At 37.7% G+C, this 17,881-nt stretch overlaps 1 protein-coding gene across 2 annotated transcripts in view; it reads right to left on the bottom strand.

Annotated features, from left to right (window-relative positions):
• Window positions 1-15,287, bottom strand: part of LOC140329159 (sulfotransferase 6B1-like) — a 46,658-nt gene extending 31,371 nt beyond the window's left edge. For both annotated transcript variants that reach the window (XM_072409281.1, XM_072409280.1), the window contains exons 1-4: window positions 15,061-15,287; window positions 9,828-9,937; window positions 8,771-8,860; window positions 6,650-6,776 (exon numbers count right to left, since the gene is read on the bottom strand). In XM_072409281.1, coding sequence (XP_072265382.1) covers window positions 6,650-6,776; window positions 8,771-8,860; window positions 9,828-9,937; window positions 15,061-15,265 — 532 coding nt within the window. In that variant the 5' untranslated portion in view covers window positions 15,266-15,287. The remainder of the gene's footprint in view (window positions 1-6,649; window positions 6,777-8,770; window positions 8,861-9,827; window positions 9,938-15,060) is intronic.
• Between the last annotated feature and the right edge of the window lie 2,594 nt (window positions 15,288-17,881).

Here is a 17,881-nt window from a genome sequence, read left to right as displayed (position 1 = left end):
TCTGATCTACTCCGTGCCCATTCCTCCCCCCTGGCCTCTGTACTAACCGAACTATTCAACCTCTCCCTTTCTACTGGTATCTACCCCTCTGCCTTCAAACGTGCCAAAATTCTCCCTATCCTGAAGAAACCATCACTAGACCTTTCCCTACCTTCTAGCTACCGTCTGCCCTCCCAAACTATGTTTCCAAACTTTAGTGCCTTGTCTACGAAAGACTCACCAATTACCTGAATGCCAACTCTCTCATTGAACCTCTCCAGTCTGGCTTTCAAGCTGCCCAATCCACTGAAACAGCTCTCACTAAAGTGGCCAATGACCTCATCAGAGCTCAAGGAAACTACCTCCCTCCTCCTCGGATCTTTCCGCTGCTTTTGACACTGTTGATCACTCCCTTTCTTATACAAATCATGCGCTCCATTGGTATCAGTGATACTGCTCTCTCTGGTTTGCTTCCTACCTGTCTGACTGCTCCTTTTAGGTTCCTTTTAACTCTCTTCCATGCTGGTGTTCCCCAAGGATCAGTCCTTGCACCGGTTCTCTTTTTTCTGTACACCTTCTCACTCAGTAGTCTCATATCCTTCTTTGGTGTACAGTACCATCTGTATGCTGATGACACTCAAATCTATCTGTCCACCCCTGACCTGTCTCCCTCAGTCCTGGATAAGGTTTCAAGCTGCTTGTCAGCCATCTCATCATGGATGTCTGATAGATTCCTCAACTCAACCTAAATAAAACATAATTCATCATCCCCCCCTCCACTCAATTTTCAACTCTCCCCCTGACATATTTCTAACTGTTACCAACACTGTCATTGGCCCTCCCCTCAGGCACGTTGTCTTGGCATCACCTTCAATACTGCCCTCTCATTTACCCCTCATATTCACAACATTTCCAGGTTCTGAAAATTCAAATCCATCCACAGTTCTTGCTCCACTTATTTTTCTGACCTGATAGAAAAATACATCCCTAGCTGCTCTCTTTTCTCCTTCAATGACCTACTAATGACTTCCTCCTTCATACCCGTGTCACACACACGGCTCCAAGACTTTTCTAGAGCTACCAAAACTACCTGGAATGGCCCTCCTTATCCTATTCCGCTTGCTCCTACCTTCTCCTCATTTAAAAAAGCACTCAAAATCATTTTTTCAAACCTGCCTACCCATCTTCTTTTGTCTCCTAAACCCTCACTATTTCCAACCTCTCCAAATATCCCCTCCTTTTGTGTGATACTTGCCCCACCTCCTAGATTGTAAGCTCTTAGGGGCAGGGTCCTCTCCTCCTGTCTGTATCAGTCTGTCATTTTCAACCCCTATTTACTGTTGGCGCTATATAAATCCTAGTAAATATTATTATTAATAATAATAATAATAATAATAATAACAATAATAATTGGCCGCATAAAGGAGAATTTACTAATCTAATTTAGAATTTGACCCTTCATTTATTTTTTGTTTGGATTAAGAGGAATGGCATGGGAAGATTTTACTCATATTTTTCAATCGCTTTTAGGGGGTTTGCTGTCACGCAATGTGTTGATAATTCATCTTGGAGGTAACGATATTGGGCTCCTTAAAACTCTTGACATTTTCTTTACTATACAATATGAAATATATAAACTGAAGGTGTTTTATCTTCATATCCATATAGTTTCCATATAGATCTAAAGGATCATATTGATCAATGATAATGACATGTCCAAGTGCAAAATAAAATCAAACTTTGTTTTTTACTTTGAAATGTCTATTTTGCAATTTTGAAGTCAATTTTAATGCTATGGTATTGTGTTTGTGGCCAAATTGTTTGATTGCAAAATTCTGCTTTTTTTTAAAACTTTTCAATGTTTGTCCTGCATAAATATTTTCTTATTTCCACCCTTGATAGGGCAAAATTGGTTTGGTAAGTATTTTTTGAATGCAATATTTGCTGGGCCATTTTTGAACTATTTTGGCTTTACATGGAAGTGTGGATTTACATATGGTTTGTTTGTTTGTTTTGTTTGTTCTTTTTAATTTTTTTGTCATTTAGTGTAAAGTTTATTTATGTGTGTGTGTGTTTTTTTATGTATTTTTATATCTTATTGGGAACTTTTAGCAAATGTTTCTTTTGAATACAGTTGTTTCTTAAGATGTTGTTGTTTGTTTTTTGGGGGTTTGTTGTTATGTGATCTCCTTTCCAATCTCCCAGGACACACAAGACAATTGTGATCCAGCAAGCGCGGATTTCATTGATGAATCAGGGCCATTGATTTGGAAGGAGGAGAACAAGGGTTTTATAGAGCAGAATTAGTTCACCTATCTGACAATGGCCAAGAAATTTTTAATGTGGGGATTCAAGCGGCAATTGAAATTACCTTGGAGCGAATGGTGTCACCTTTGTCAAGTTGACAATGGTTACAAGTGGAGAATGTTATTCAGTTTTTTGGACTTGAGCTGTGATGACGTTTGCATCGCCGAAGTTTGCATTTGCATTTGCAGTTTGTTAATAAAAGTAGTGCACAAACATACTGTGAATCTATGTGGTAACTATAGTAATTTCTATTAAGCCAATCAAGAGGGGTTTGGCTGTTTGAATCCATAAGTCAAGTAGTGGGAGTAAATCATTTATTACTGTTAAATTAGTCATTTATTAGAATTTCTGGCTATAACTCTATGATAAGGGAGTGTAGAAAATGGCTAGATCCCTACATTGAATTATGCCAGCAGGGGTATGGTATTTGCTTAGCTTTCTTATAGCAAAGGTAATTGGAGTGCCATTTATTAATATTACAGGGTACTTACCTCCAATAGCAGGTCTATGAGAGTAAAGGGCCCTCCTTCTCCAAAGGTCACAGCACGTGGGTAACAGAACCTATAAAGAAGAAAGAAAGAGCCGTTAGCATCAGTTAGCTCCAAGGTAGAAAAGCTTCTTCCCACCTTACCTCCCTATTTTTAATGGTTTATGTGGCATGGTCTCTTCTTTTGAAGTGGACCTTAGGATAATTTAGAGTTATTTAGGTTTTTTGACGTGAGCCATCACATATTAACGATCGATCGTTAATAAAAGTAGACTGAAGTTTGGGTTGTTGAGCACATCATAGGCCATGATCCCTGTTAAATATGAAAAAAAAATTGCATTAGTCACCTTCAAAATGAACTACACACTCAAATAAAGGACAAGGGACAGGCAAAGCACCAACACCTACCTTCTAATAATGCTCTGCGAACAAACGGTCTAATAAAAATTATTAAGAGAAAGGTTCATATGAACCAAACCTGGTTGGTGACCACGCAATTTCTCTCCACAATACCCAGCATTCCTTGCATTTCCCGTCCGGTGACATAATTTCCTGTGTTTGCGAGCTTTACAAACCATGCCACAGCCAAGTCAAAACAGAGGGACACAGAGGAGAAGAGCGAAACTTATGAGTCACAATGAGATGGAGGCCATGGTGAGCATTACTGATAGGGCTGAATATGATGGCAGGGGTGCGGTCTATGCACATCCCAACGCCAGAAAGGACCGCATTATTGACACAGTGCAGAGCAGGTTGGAGGAGAAATTTGGGGTCATGCAGTCCAATCCGAAAAATCGTAAGTATAACTATTATACTTTAATTGGGGTGGTTAATATTATTAATATTAAACAGGATTTATATAGCGCCAACATATTACGCAGCATTGATGAGGGGTGTTTGGGGGGGACATGAATTTTTATTATTTTTTAGTAATTTGGGTGCTTTTTGTAGGTCGACGCGACATACATTGTTAAGTAATTATATATTTTTTCTGCAGAGTTGATTGCTGTTTTCCCACCCCCATCGCAGCATACTGAGGTGTGCCTCTCATTGGTGGATTTTGATCTGGGTATGCACCTAGAAGAAATAGATTTCGGTTAAATATGGTAGCAAGTCATGGAATTAGTTTTTTTTTCTTATATATCTGTTTACTTTTCAAAAAGTGAAGCTGCAGCTTCAGATGTCCTCATTATTTTGCAGGGAGAGCAGGAAGTATTGAAACTGGGCAGGCGGAAAGCAGTGTCCGCTATGAGGAGAGCAGAAAACTGTTAGTAAGCCCAATACATTATATTAAAATATATTGTATAAAATATCATTGTCCATGTGTCAATGTATCTGTGCAATATCTGGAAACTCGCTATGCAGGATTGACATGTTGCCCAGCATGCTTGAGACATTTCAGAAGCACCTATAGCTGATGACTGTCGAAAGAGAGGTACAGCAAGCACACTTTGATTCGTTTTTGTTAATACCTTTTTGCATACTTTTTTTTAAAATTATTGTGGATGTTTTTTTGTACCCAGAGTTTTTTTGTTCCTAACACTTTTGTTGTTCTTAACATCCGCGATCAGTACACGACCGTACACACAATAGTTAGCAAATGATCATAGCCTGAACAGATCCGCTAGGACATTCGCTCGTTCCCAACGACATCCCTTGTTCATCGGCGTTGTTGGCCTGTTGTTTTGCAATTTTTTTGTCAATGGTTATTGAACGATGGTCATTATTCATTCGTTTCCAATGACAATTATCTGTCGTGTGTACGTAGCCTAAGCACTATCAAATAATATACTGAGAGGTATGCAATACAGTACAAAAATAAGCTTTGTATCATATAAAAAGTAAAATACTGGCATGATCTTATACATGGCATAAACTTTTTTTAGTTTTTGATAAAGTAGGGATGTTGTAGACCCTAAATTTTTATTGCTATGTTTCTACATTGGTGAGATTCACATTACACTCATTAGGGAGAGTCACATATTTTTTTACTGGTGAACATTTACATTTAGAAAAGAAGAAAGTATCTGTCTTTTGTTTGACTGACATTTCTCCATCCAAATACTTCTGCTTTTATTAAAGTCTTGTCTTTCTTTAATTTGGTGTAATCTTTGTTTGTTATAATTACTGTTATTGTTGTTTTTTACTTTTTCTTTGCCTTATAGCAGACCTAAAGAAACATTTTTACTTTACTTAAAAGGGTAGACAATCCAGGAAAGCTCCAGAGGAATCAAGGGATCTGCAGATGAAAGTTCACTTAGTTCCACTTTAATGTAAAAAGTAAATTGTTAAATGAAGAATGCTATAAGAAAAGAAGAATGTAAAAATCCAAAATTGTCCAACTCACTACAAGGGAAATGTCCTTTTGTTTGGAAGATTTTCACATGTTCTTGTGTCTTTGTAACAAGCGGTGAAAAATACAAAGCAAGCAAAAATAAACTTCCATGGTTTTTAGACGTTTTCTACTCTACTAAAAAGCTATTAAAAAAGAAAAAACTAGCCAAAAAAATTCTAGACATAACCTCTGATCTGCCAAGACATTATCTGCAAGGAGTTTGCATGTTGTACCCATGTTTGTGTGTGTTTCCTCTTGGCATTCTGATTTTTGCACACCTCCAAAAACATGCAGTTAGGTTGAAATTGTCCTTGGTATTAGGGGAAAATAGGAAGCAAAACCAAAGATCAGCGTGGGCTTCTGACATATGGGTACAATAAAAATGCTTGAAAATAATTAAAAAGGAATAAAACTATTAAAAAATAAAACACTGATTCGCCTCTGACTTTTGGATTTTCCTGGATTGGGCCTCCTGTTCTCTAGTCTGTGCTTTCTGTATGTTTAGGCTTTGGTTTGTTTTCTAGCTGTCTCCCTGGCCATGAGTCTACCTGACATGCTTTAAGTGTATATCTGTCTAAAAAATGTTTATTTTTGTATAGAGCAGGGCAGGGTTATATTTTGACTTCTGTATTTCCTTTTCTTTACATTGTGTCTTAAGGACGCCAAAGTAAATGAGCTGAAATTTCTGCATCAAAACACAAAACAAAAGTTTCATCTCAGAAAGAGTTGTCCCAGAACAGCTGTCTTTGTAGCCTCACCTCTTACTCTGAGAACAACTCAAAATTGCCTCGCTTTATGTCTTACCGACAATGGTCACCAAGACAAATAAAGTTGAATCACTTACCTATGTTATCCAAAACTACAAAAAGAGTTTGCCTTTACATACAATTTAATGCATTTTGACAAGAAAATAGACGAAAATTAGATGCTTCCAAAAGTTAAGAACAAAGCTCAGTTTTCAATTCTTACTTTTTTCATTCCTGCCTTTGTAACTAATTCCTTAAATTCTCTGGCTTTATGTTCCTATGCTTTTCATTTTCTTTGCCTAACACATCATGCCAAGCCTGAGTAAGCTGCCTACCTGTATACTTGTGCTATTAAGTTTTTTATTATTAATTTTTTTACTTTTAGTTAGTGTACTATGCTGTCTATCTTTATCACACATCTTTTTTCTGACTCCTGCAGCTTGTTTACGTATCTGTCTGTAAAAAAACTTGCAAAAACTATAAATCCAGGCATGCTTTTGAGTCACAATCACAATCTATGTTCTAATCATCTAGGTTTACCCTTTACATGAAATAACTTCTTGTTATTGGCCCTTGAATTATATATCTGACCATGTTTCCAGCTTTTCTGTAATTTATCTACTCTGGGTTCCCTTGCATGTACCGCCCAGACTCAACTCCCCCATGTTACTAGTCATATGCATACATACAATTAATCAATTCAATTTAAAAGTTATCTTTTTCTGAGATAAATCATAACCTTTAAATTGGAAAAGAAACTTTAATAACAATAAATATATTAGACTAATGTATTACCATTCCCACGCATAAAGTCTTTGAAAAACAAGTCCCACGATTCATAGGTGGGAAGACCAGGCAAATTGTTATGAAAATTAAAATAGGAGGTGGCTGTATCTTTTGGGTTCCGGATGACCAACAATATCTGTAGAAAAAAAGGAAAAACTTGATACAAATTATTTTTTGACATTACCAATCTTATTTTAGAAAGTAATGGCAATAGATATTTAGCTTTAGCATGTTTAGCTTTTACAGTTCGAATAGTGTGCATTTTTTTCACAATTAATTAATTATAGTTCAAGGAACAAACTAAAAAGATAATACATATTAACAAAAGGCCATCCATTAAATACTGTTCTGTCTTCAGTAAAGTGAATATATTTTTCTCTTTATGTTTACTCTTTTGCATATTATAACCTTTGGACTTTTGTCCACAAATAAATAATCTTAAGCTACGTACACACTTCCAATTATTATCGTTGGTAAACGAACGACGAACGATCCTGCACGATATCTGCGAACGATCGTATAGCACCGATCCTGTACATACAGATAACGACACGATCGTTCGCAGATATTGTACACACGATAGATGAGATCGTTTGAACGATACAGGAAGTGACGTGCACCACAGGAAGTGAGCGAACGTTCGTTCATCGCGCACGCTCAGACCATGCACGATCACTGAACGACCGTACACACGATAGATGGTCAACGATCGTCGTCCAATCCGATCCGCCGGTCCGGTCGTTCATTTCCAATGACTATCCTCGTTGGTCGGCGTCGTTGGTTACTTTTTTTACGAACGATTTTTGGCCAATCGGTCGTCGTCGTTCGTTCATCGTTCATTTCCAACGATAAAAATTGGAAGTGTGTACGCAGCTTTAGTCCTGAGATCTTTAACATTTTAACAACACCTGATGTAACAGTTTGTAACTTTTCCCACTCCTCTTTCAGCATTTTCCTCTTTACATCTATGGGTTTTAGACAACACAGTGTCCTGGGATAATATGCAGCAAAGTCTCCAAATACACAACATTTTAGCTTCTTGCATCCTCTGCCATTCAGTCAACTGGGGCCCTGGAAATGTGTTCCCAAGAAGCAATCAGAATATGTCAGGAATGTTAACCTCTCCCCATTATATCCAAAACTAACAAAGTTTGACTTTTACATTTCTTTGGAAATGTTCAAAAACCTAGCAGTAAAATTAACTTTATAAAGTCATCCGTCCTTTAAGCTGCGTACACACTTCCAATTTTTATCGTTGGAAATGAACGACGAACGAACGACGAACGATCGATTGGTCAAAAATCGTTCATAAAAAAAGTAACCAACGACGCCGACGAACGAGAATAGTCGCTGGAAATGAACGACCGGACCGGCGGATCGGATTGGACGACGATTGTTTACCATCTATCGTGTGTACGGTCGTTCAGTGATCGTGCATGGTCTGAGCATGCGTGATGAACGAACGTTCGCTCACTTCCTGTGGTGCACGTCACTTTCTGTATCCTTCAAACGATCGCATCTATTGTGTGTACAATCTGAATCTGAGGTTGAAAATCACAATGTTTGTAGGTAAAATAGATCGCAATTGGAAATTTCAACTTCTAGCTTTTGTTATCCAGGTAGAAAACATGGCTTTGTATTCTGAGTAAAAGCTTTCAGAATCATTATAACATTGGGTTCTGTAAGGGTTGAGTTATAACTATGGCCTAACCAGGCTGAAATACATAAGCAGATTCTGCTTTCTGTATGGTCATATGGACTTTTAAAAGTGGCTATTTTGGAGTAAATTGATGACTGCCAGCTTTTATGGCTTTCCTCAGCCAATCAGAGAGCACTAGAGGTTTTGAATAGGGCGACTTCTCCCCCCATTTAACCCCTAGTGCCGGGCATCTTCTCAACGACTGCAGCTGGCTTGATGATTGATGCCTGAAATCATTGAGAAGAGTCACATCTAGATCGAATTAACCTCTAGTGCCCTGGGAATTGCAAACAGGAGAATTCCCAGGTTTGCCGAAATTTTGCTAAACCAATGGAAGTTCGAGGAAATTTGCTTGAGACTGCCAGAGGCATTCTCGCTCATCCCTTATCAACACTCCAAGGAAAACAGTGACCACACATATTAGCACTTACCTTGGTATTCTTTTGAAAGAAAGACTTTGGTATTTTTTGAATCCTCAAATGTGTTGAAATGATTCTGGGTGAAAGTCGTTTTTTCATTCTCTAATATAATTAAAATAGGAAAGAGATGCTTCTATTGCACTTCAAAATACTTTAACACAGAACTATAAAAACATATTTAATAAAACAGCACAACGGTCAGTAACTTTTTCTTGCAACATATGGCAATTGTTGTACTTTGTACGTGTATATTTTGTATACTTTTATATGTATATTTTGTATACTTATGTATACTTTGTACATGATTATATTTTGCATTGCCTTAGACTGCACAGTGTAGATCAGTGTACAATTTACTAATTGCAGGGATTGCATGTACAAACTAATGGAGCATCTGTGCGATTTTGTGATCCTTCAATTGAAACATAATGTACTATACATAATATAAAGGCATGTTCAGACTACTGCTAGTTTATAGTTCCAGGGCACCTGCTGTCAAATGGCGATGACCTGTTTTAGCATTTTTTAAGTTTTTAGGTTTATGAAGGGAGTAAAAACTGCTACTTTTTTAAATGCCGCTAGTATGAACATGCCCTATTGCCTGCTTTAAATCAGGCCCATTGAAATCTCTTGTGCATTGTTCCCCTCTAAGGTAACATCCCCTGATTTGATTTGGATGCAAGGTTTGCTCTAAAGAATTGACCTGTAAGTGAGTAATAAATGTGCGAATAGTTGATTTTCTAAGAGAGTCAGTGCAAGGTTCTGATATGGGCACACTGATTGGTATCCTTCCCTATACATTTTATAATGGAAGCAATCCAATACAAACATCTACTGCAGTTATATTTGGTATAACCAACAATATAGAAGGCTTGTTACCTTTTTTTTTGTTTTTTTCAGAAGCAATAAAAATCCGTTTACTGACTTAGTTAAATCGAGAATGTGAAAGGTTAAAAGAAAATTCAAAGAGTAATCACAAGCAATTTGTACCTTTTTTTCTAGTACACCTCTTACTACAAACTTTTCTACAGTACAACTTTCTAACTATTACAATAAGCATAACACTAACCTCTACTGTTTGCTGATTTCCAAATTCAAGTGTTGGGTGGTCCAGGACTGTTTCTTGATTTTTTAGTATGCTCACCATTTCAGACAATATTTGGATTACCCAGTTAGTACCTAAAGCGAATAAAAAAGATCATGCAAATAATAAAATTTGCAATGCAATGAAATTGGGATGCTTCGGTGTTTTTCTAACTGTGATGGTTACAAATAACATCTTATACATTTATTTAAATAACTGGGCAGTCAAAAAAGTACTTTTTATTTGAAATAAGATAAATATAACATATATTTCATATTTGCCATTTGCAGCCAGCAGGATGTGCTTTGGATTCTTGATTATATCTTTACCAGGCTAACCCTAGCTGCATTGCTGAAAATAAATCTGTTGCTTAAAAAATATTTTAAAACTTAAATTACAAACCCACCTGAATAGCTGAATGAGTCAAAGAAGTGAGCCACCAAGTCTATGCTTGGTTTATAATAAACTTTATAAAGAATAAATTATGGAGAGACTTTCACAAAAGGGTGCTCCTGTGTTTTATGAAAACCAGGATTGTGCTGCAAAAAACGATGCCATTGGTGCAATTAGTGTATCCTGCATTAAATATTATTTGGTAAATAAAGATTAATATATCACTAAAATATTTTTTTTTAACTCAGGACAAAGGGCTTCCTGGCTTGGAGCAATTTATTCATACTGTAACAACCACCACTCTAAAGCTACGTACACCCGTCCAACGGTTCTTGCCCGATAATTGGCTCAGGGCCAATATCGAGTGAGAATCTGGCGTGTGTACAGCACCAGTCGTCCATTGTCTGAACGACCGACCTGGTGGATCCACGGATGATGGACGACTAACGATCCTAATGCAAGGGAAGGGGTAGAGCACGCAGCAGGGGGTGCCGCTCTGTCATTCTCCCCCTCCCCTCTGCATAGAGCAGAACAGTGATGTATGTACAGCACTCATTCATGCATTGTGCAGTGCTAATTGTAGGAAAGGATCATGAAAGATCCTTTCCAACCACTATTATTGCATGTGTGTATGCGGCTTAAGTAAACCTTATATAAGTTTATTACTTGTTTATATGTCCAAAACCACAGGTCACTGCGTAAAAAAATAATCTTCAGGCTCCACAAAAATTTTTAAACAAAGCAGCAAAATCACCCGCCAACATAAATAAAAAATGTAGTGAGAGTTTTGATAAAATTTACTTTTTTTGTTACTTTATTTCCTTTTCCAGTTTAATTTACAGAATGCCATGTCTGATATAACCCAAAATTGGCTAGCTTGCTATATAGTTAATATGTCATTTTAGAGTCTAGACTCTATTGGGGAGGGATTATGTCCATCTGTCCACATTGCTGCAGGTTTTGGGCCCTAACTTGTTGGCTCCATTCTTACTGACAGGATATTTCTTTTGCCCCCATTTATTTTTTTTTCTCAATAGGATTTTCATGTGATTATCCATTCTACTTCAGGATCTCAAGTATGGTTATTCTAATTCTTTTTTTTTCACCTAATCCTTTCAAAAGATATACATAAAACAATTCATTAGAAGTTTTTTTTTTCTCTGCTACTAAAGTTTCCCAATTGGTCAGCTTACAGTTAGAATATTGAATAATGTTATGGTTACAAAATGTACTATATTACTATGTTTAATAGTCAGTAAGCCCTTCATGGTGGGTAAATAAATTGGGAAATTTGGGCTATCTATAGGACATAATAATGATCTAAAATTACTTCTATTGATTTTTAAGAGAATCTCCATTTTGTTGATATAGAGATCCAGCTGGGTAGCTGGAAATCAAGTTTATGTGGATGTTTTGTGCTGTTTATTTTTACAACCATCATCAACTGTCACTAGAAGATTTGTTAACTCTGCGCTAAATGTATTTTATATTGATATGCCATCTTGAAGATTTTTGTGTTCAGTATCGGCTTACATGATGTTTATATGTTTCATGCAGATCTTTTTACTGTATCCAATATTCTCATTTCTGAGGAAGCAACCTTAGTTGTTGCGAAACTTGTTGAATGAAGGATACTGTTTTTTTTTTTTCCCCCTGTAAAAAATAACCAACGATCTTGACAGAGATGGTTTTGGGGAGAAAGTAATTATGCATGTGACATTGTATTGCTCTTTTATGAGTATATGTGTTATTTTAGGGCTTTTAATATATATATTTTTTTTTTTTTTATAAATTGTTTGTGATACAATAAAATTATTGATTCTAAAGATGAAGCCCTTGAACGTGTCACTGTTGAACTCCCTTGTTTCAAATATTCTATGTATCATTTTAGAGTTTTGCACTTTAGTTAATAGTGAGACGAGTGTCCTTAGTGTCTTACAGAAAATAATGAGTGGAGAGAGTTCTGCATATCTTCTAATGACCTGTATGCTATTAAGCAATATCACAGTCATTTGGATTAGGATGGGCTTGCACAGAAAAGGGTTTGAGATCTTTTTTTTTGATAGAAAAGACTAAAATTTAGCAATCAATGTTAAAGCAACAGGTTGGAAAAATTTACCTAGGTCAGTTCTGCACGGGGACCCACTGCCACTGATATATACAGTATATGCTGTAAGTGAGAAAGGAAGGAGGTGCTCACCCAAGATTTGACGGTACATGTCCCCATTCATTGTCCCTTCGATGGGGTGATGTTGTCCTGTAATATTGTGTCCACCTCCATGTTTGATAGTGGGGATGGTGTTCTTGGGGTCATAGGCAGCATTCCTCCTCAAAACACACTGAGTTGAGTTGATGTCAATAAGCTCAATTTTGGTCTCATCTGACCACAACACTTTCACCCAGTTCTCCTCTGGATCATTCAGATGTTCATTGGCAAACTGCAGAAGGGCCTGTACATGTGCCCCCATTTTGAGCAGGGGGACCTTGTGGTCTCTGCAAGGTTTCAGGCCTTTACAGCGCAGTGGGATACAAATTGTTTTCTTGGCGACTATGGTCCCAGCTGCCCTGAGATCATTGACATTTCCCCCCGTGTAGTTCTGGGCTGCTTCGTCACTGTTCTCATGATCATTGCAATTCCACAAGGGTTGTGGTACCTTGGCTTATACGCGGGTCGACTTATACACAAGTTTATACGGTACTGATTTCACTCATTACAATGCACATTAAGCTCTGACTTTTGAGCACTGGGTTTTTGAGGGTTCTTTTGTTATTATTCTGTCTCTCACAGCTACAATAAACCCACCATTACAATTATAGACCGGTCATTTCTTTGTCAGAGGTCAAACGTACAAAATCAGCAGGGGATCAAATACTTCTTTCCCTCACTGTAAATGGGAATCTTGGCGGTGCTGCCTGAGGGCAATCAAGGTCAATAGAGCACCATATGCGCACAGCACTTTTGCTGATGACAAATTTCCTGGTAAATCACTATCGCTTGATTCCACAAGTGACTCCAAATCGCTGTCCAAAATGGCACTGATGCCTTTTGGATGCCATGGATGAGGTCAAGTCTCCAGTAAGCAGTCAGGAATGTTCAAGGTCAAAGACAAAGTGTTCAAATAAATCAGGAAGTGATTAAATAAGTAAAAAACAGTTCAACAAAGGTCAGATCAAGGTCAGGGCTAATAGTGGGCAAAATGTAAATCAGGGCATTTGGCAATGATGTTTGGTGCACTAAAAGAAGTACTTGTACATTTATTAATAATTATGTTGTGTATTTCACATTAAAAGCATTTAAAATCAGATTACATTGTAATCTGCTTTTAAATTTCCCACCCAGCCACACCCCCTGAACGTACAGACGATTTACGCATTACCCAGAAGAAGTGATGCAAAAGCCGGGCCAGTGATCGCTCGTGACTCCGCTGGTAAGAGGGTTTTTTTTTGGCTACCCCGAGTATGACTTTTTTGCAGGTAAATTCTACCCTGAGTCACACTGATGCTGGATAAGTACTGATTGTGTATTTATATAAACGATGCGGTGTTAGCAAAAACACAGGTATATTTTTAGTCTTGTTTAACCCCCCCTAGCGGTAATCCCGAGTGTGACTCGAGGTGGAATTTACCTGCAAAAAAGCTAAGGGGGTTAAACAATACGAGAACGGTAGGTGTAAAATATAGAATGATGTCAGAACGTAAAAATGAACATCATGAAGTACATACAAAACCATAGGAACGAAAACAAGATTAAAAATACACCTGTGTTTTTCCAACCCTTTGTATCGATTATATAAATAAGCAATCCGTATTTATCTAGCATCAAGTAAAACAAATGAGCATTCCTTAAAAAAGCCTTTGCAAAATCAAAAAAAAATGGAGGGAGGAAAGGTAAAGATCTTATTACGGAAACAACTAGTCCAACCAACCCTAGTAAGGTTCAAATGAGCAACTATATAATACCGATAGCAGTTGCTTGATCCCATGGGGCCCAAATTTCCTCTAATTTCTCCAGTTTGTTATTAAGCCTAGCAGATAGATGTGCCATCAGCCGAATATTCCCTACACGTGTCCTCAATTCTGCAACAGAGGGCGGAGTGGGTGACTTCCAATGCACCAAGAAAAGGCATCTGGCTGCCATGAGAAAATACGTCGAAAGAGCCTTCCTCGGTTTAGAAAGTTTGTGAATGGGGTCATTGAGCAAATGGGTCACCAGATCTAAACTAATAGGGGTTTCCAGTATTTAATGAGCAAAGCAGTCACCCCACTCCAGTGAGGCACTATCTTAGAACAGTTCCAAAAAATATGAAACAGAGTGCCTACTTGAGAATCACACCTCCAGCAACTATTACTGCAAGACAGATATATGGAGTGAAGCGTGTCTGGGGTATTGTACCAATGCATATATACATTTTCCCTATACAGGTTGACAATCAAACTTCCAGATCCTTCCAGAGGAGGAAACGGATTCCAATAGGGTGTAGTTATATCAATTGCCAGTGGATGGCAGTAGATTATTACATCATATTTACAGGCAATTCAAAAATCTGGAATTTTTAAAAATTCGGCACTCCTTAGGTCCGGAGGTTGCTGGATTTTTGAATGTCAACTGTACAGCGTACATACCCAGGGGAGATAATGCTCCATTCTTCTCAGCTCTAAGCCTCATTACCCATAGTTCAGCTCAGAAACCTAGTAGCCCAAGATAAGGAAGCCCAACACAAGTACTTGCAGGAATCAGGAGGTGCCCACATTATAGATCTTCTGCTAGATTTTCACCTAGGACAATCAAATCTTTGGAGTGTTTACATGGCTTAAGTCTACTCACCACATTTAGGAGAGCTGGCAATCAATAAATCATCCTCCCTGGCTTCAAATGTTTCCAGTGCCTCAAATATCTCCTTACTGCAGGCAACACTAGGGTACAGAATCCCATTATAATTAAGCAGTAAATCTTCAGGCGATGTTTTTTTGGTTGTCTGAAAGAGGTCCTGAACGGTTTTCCGATCTGCTGTTTGCTTAGATTCAGCCATGACTTGCTCTTGTATACTTGAAATTGGCAATTGTTGCGCAGCTTCCTTGTGTTTTATGCAGGGAGTGTTATTTGCTTTGTCTCTTTGCCAATTTAAACAGATCCAGGCAGTGTTCACACAAGTATACGATGTATAAACATAATAATAAACATTGCATTATTTAAGGTTGCATGATTTGATTTAAATAGTCTTTTTATTGTGAACAACTGTGGCAAAAGTTGTATTTTCCAACATATCAGCAAAAGGTGGAGTAAAATTCCAAGTTCACAATGTTTTACCAGCTCATGTGGCATGTTCACAGTGATACCAGATCCTGTAATTAAAATTTCCACAGTGTCTGACCACTTTCTTTATCATGTCTATAGAGAAAAGACATTTCTCAGTTTCTCTCCTATTGCAGATAATACTAACAATAGGCAGATATTAGGATTATTTTATAAATATTAGGAGACTCCAGTGGCACTTTGTAGCTATTTATGCCCCTTTGGACACCAACAGGCATATACCTACTATGCCTAGTGTCAAATCCCACCCTGATCAATACATTTCTGTCTTGCATCCTATTCAACCAGCTTTCACATCCATAGGTGACAAAAAATACCATGACCACTACTTATTATTATTAAACAGGATTTATATAGCGCCAACATATTACGCAGCGCTGTACAATAAATAGGGGTTGCAAATGACAGACAAATACAGACAGTGATACAGGAGGAGAGGACCCTGCCCCGAAGAGCTTACAATCTAGAAGGTGGTGGAAGTAACACACAATAAGAGGGGGGATATTTAGTAGTGGGAAGTAGTGATGGTTTCAAAAGACATGGATACATAGATCTTTACCCTTATCATGTTTCAAGGTAACACTGATGAGAAAGTGACTAGTCACACCTACAACAGGCAACACAAGGCTCACATGTTAGTCAGCCTCAGTTTTTTGTTTTTCCTTGAATGAGCAGGAACACTTTTTTTTAAATTGTTTTTATTGAATTTTCCTAATAAACCATACAAAGAAAACATAATACAACATGGAAGGTACATCATATTGTCCTCATACTGTGGGATATGTAGCTTTTAACTTCATAACAACATAAGAAAAACATAAACATAGGTGAAGGTAAAGAGAGGTAATGGTGAAGGGGGGAAAGAAGAGGACGAAACCAATGAACAGCATAGCACAATCCTAATGGATGAAAGAAAAAAGATACACCATGACAAAGAATTTTTTATATATATAAACACTCACAACATACATAAAATAGTTAACAAAGTATATATTCACAACATATATCAAATAGAGCATGCATGCATGGTACAAATGACAAAGGTTTTTATATATATATGAATGTAGCAAAGCATTTTTACTGTGTTATTATAGCAATATAGGACAGTTATGCATAGCTGTGAAAGGACATAATTTTATAAGAGTAACCACTTGATTGGGGGGGTAATACCCATCCCTATTTTTGATTGGCCTGCCAGACCCCAGATGGAAGGGAATAGACCTGAGGAGCCATAACTGCCCCCAATAAATTAGGTGCCACAATTCTCCGCGGGTCCCAGACATTCACCCGTGAAGCAGAAAATATTAACATACAAAAATTATTATTTAAACATCATTCAAGCAAAAAGCACATCAAGCAAAGGGAGGAGGGGGGGGGGGGTGAAAGAAGAAAATTGGGGAAACAAATAATTTCTTTCATAAAAATGGCCTAAAACTGTATCATTTAGGCCAGGATAAAAAACTTTAACTTATGTATCCACCTGGTTTCAGTTTGTAATAGCAATTTGTCTACATCCCCACCTCTTGAATCTAATTTAATAATTTCTAATGCAATAAATATTAAAGAATCTAGATCAAAGTTATGTTCCAGTGCTATGTGTAGTAATCTTGCCATTTTTAATGGGTTAAATGTGCTCATGAATCTTTTTGCGCAAGTGGTGTTTTGTCTTACCTACATAATATCTTTGACATGAACAGAAAGACATGAAGGAGTGGTGCTCTCCTTCCTTATCGTAAAGTGTATTGTTGCCGGGTAGGTCAGAGTAATTCTGATTTGCCTTTGATATAGCTGGGAACACACGGATTGGAATTGCTTTCCTTAAATTCCTTTAATGCGCCCGGGCGCACAAACCACTACCAGCACCAGGAATCCTTTCAACAATTTTTTTTTACGAAATCCAGAACAAGCCAAGGTCATACATAAGGGCAGTCCGATAATGTGTGGTGTACAGGTGGGTGAGGCAGAGGCCTAATCAGGAATAATCCGAAGTCAGGGCAGGCAGCAGGCAAGGGTAGTCAGAAACAAATCCAAAGTCAGGGTAAGCAGAGTTCCTTTCAAGTTTAAATATCAGACTGGGTCACTGTGGCTAATGTCCAAACTGGTGATGACACAACAGGACACCGCTCGCCAGCCAGGTCAGTACCCTTCACTTCCTTTTACAGGTGACCTCTGCTGAGAAATCCACGAAAATATGTAAGGGTGCCCCCTCCAAAGGAATATTTCTGTTGGCGCAGTACACTTGTAAAATGCATTCTTTTGTACATAATCCAAGTATTTTGCTATCACCGGACATACATTTCCATCTCTACGTGGTTGACCCATGAGGTGTGCC

This window comes from Pyxicephalus adspersus, chromosome 4 (assembly GCF_032062135.1).
Source record: "Pyxicephalus adspersus chromosome 4, UCB_Pads_2.0, whole genome shotgun sequence".
Classification (NCBI taxonomy): domain Eukaryota; kingdom Metazoa; phylum Chordata; class Amphibia; order Anura; family Pyxicephalidae; genus Pyxicephalus; species Pyxicephalus adspersus.
Note: the sequence above shows the minus strand (reverse complement) of the source record. Positions and strands in the feature narration are given on the sequence as shown.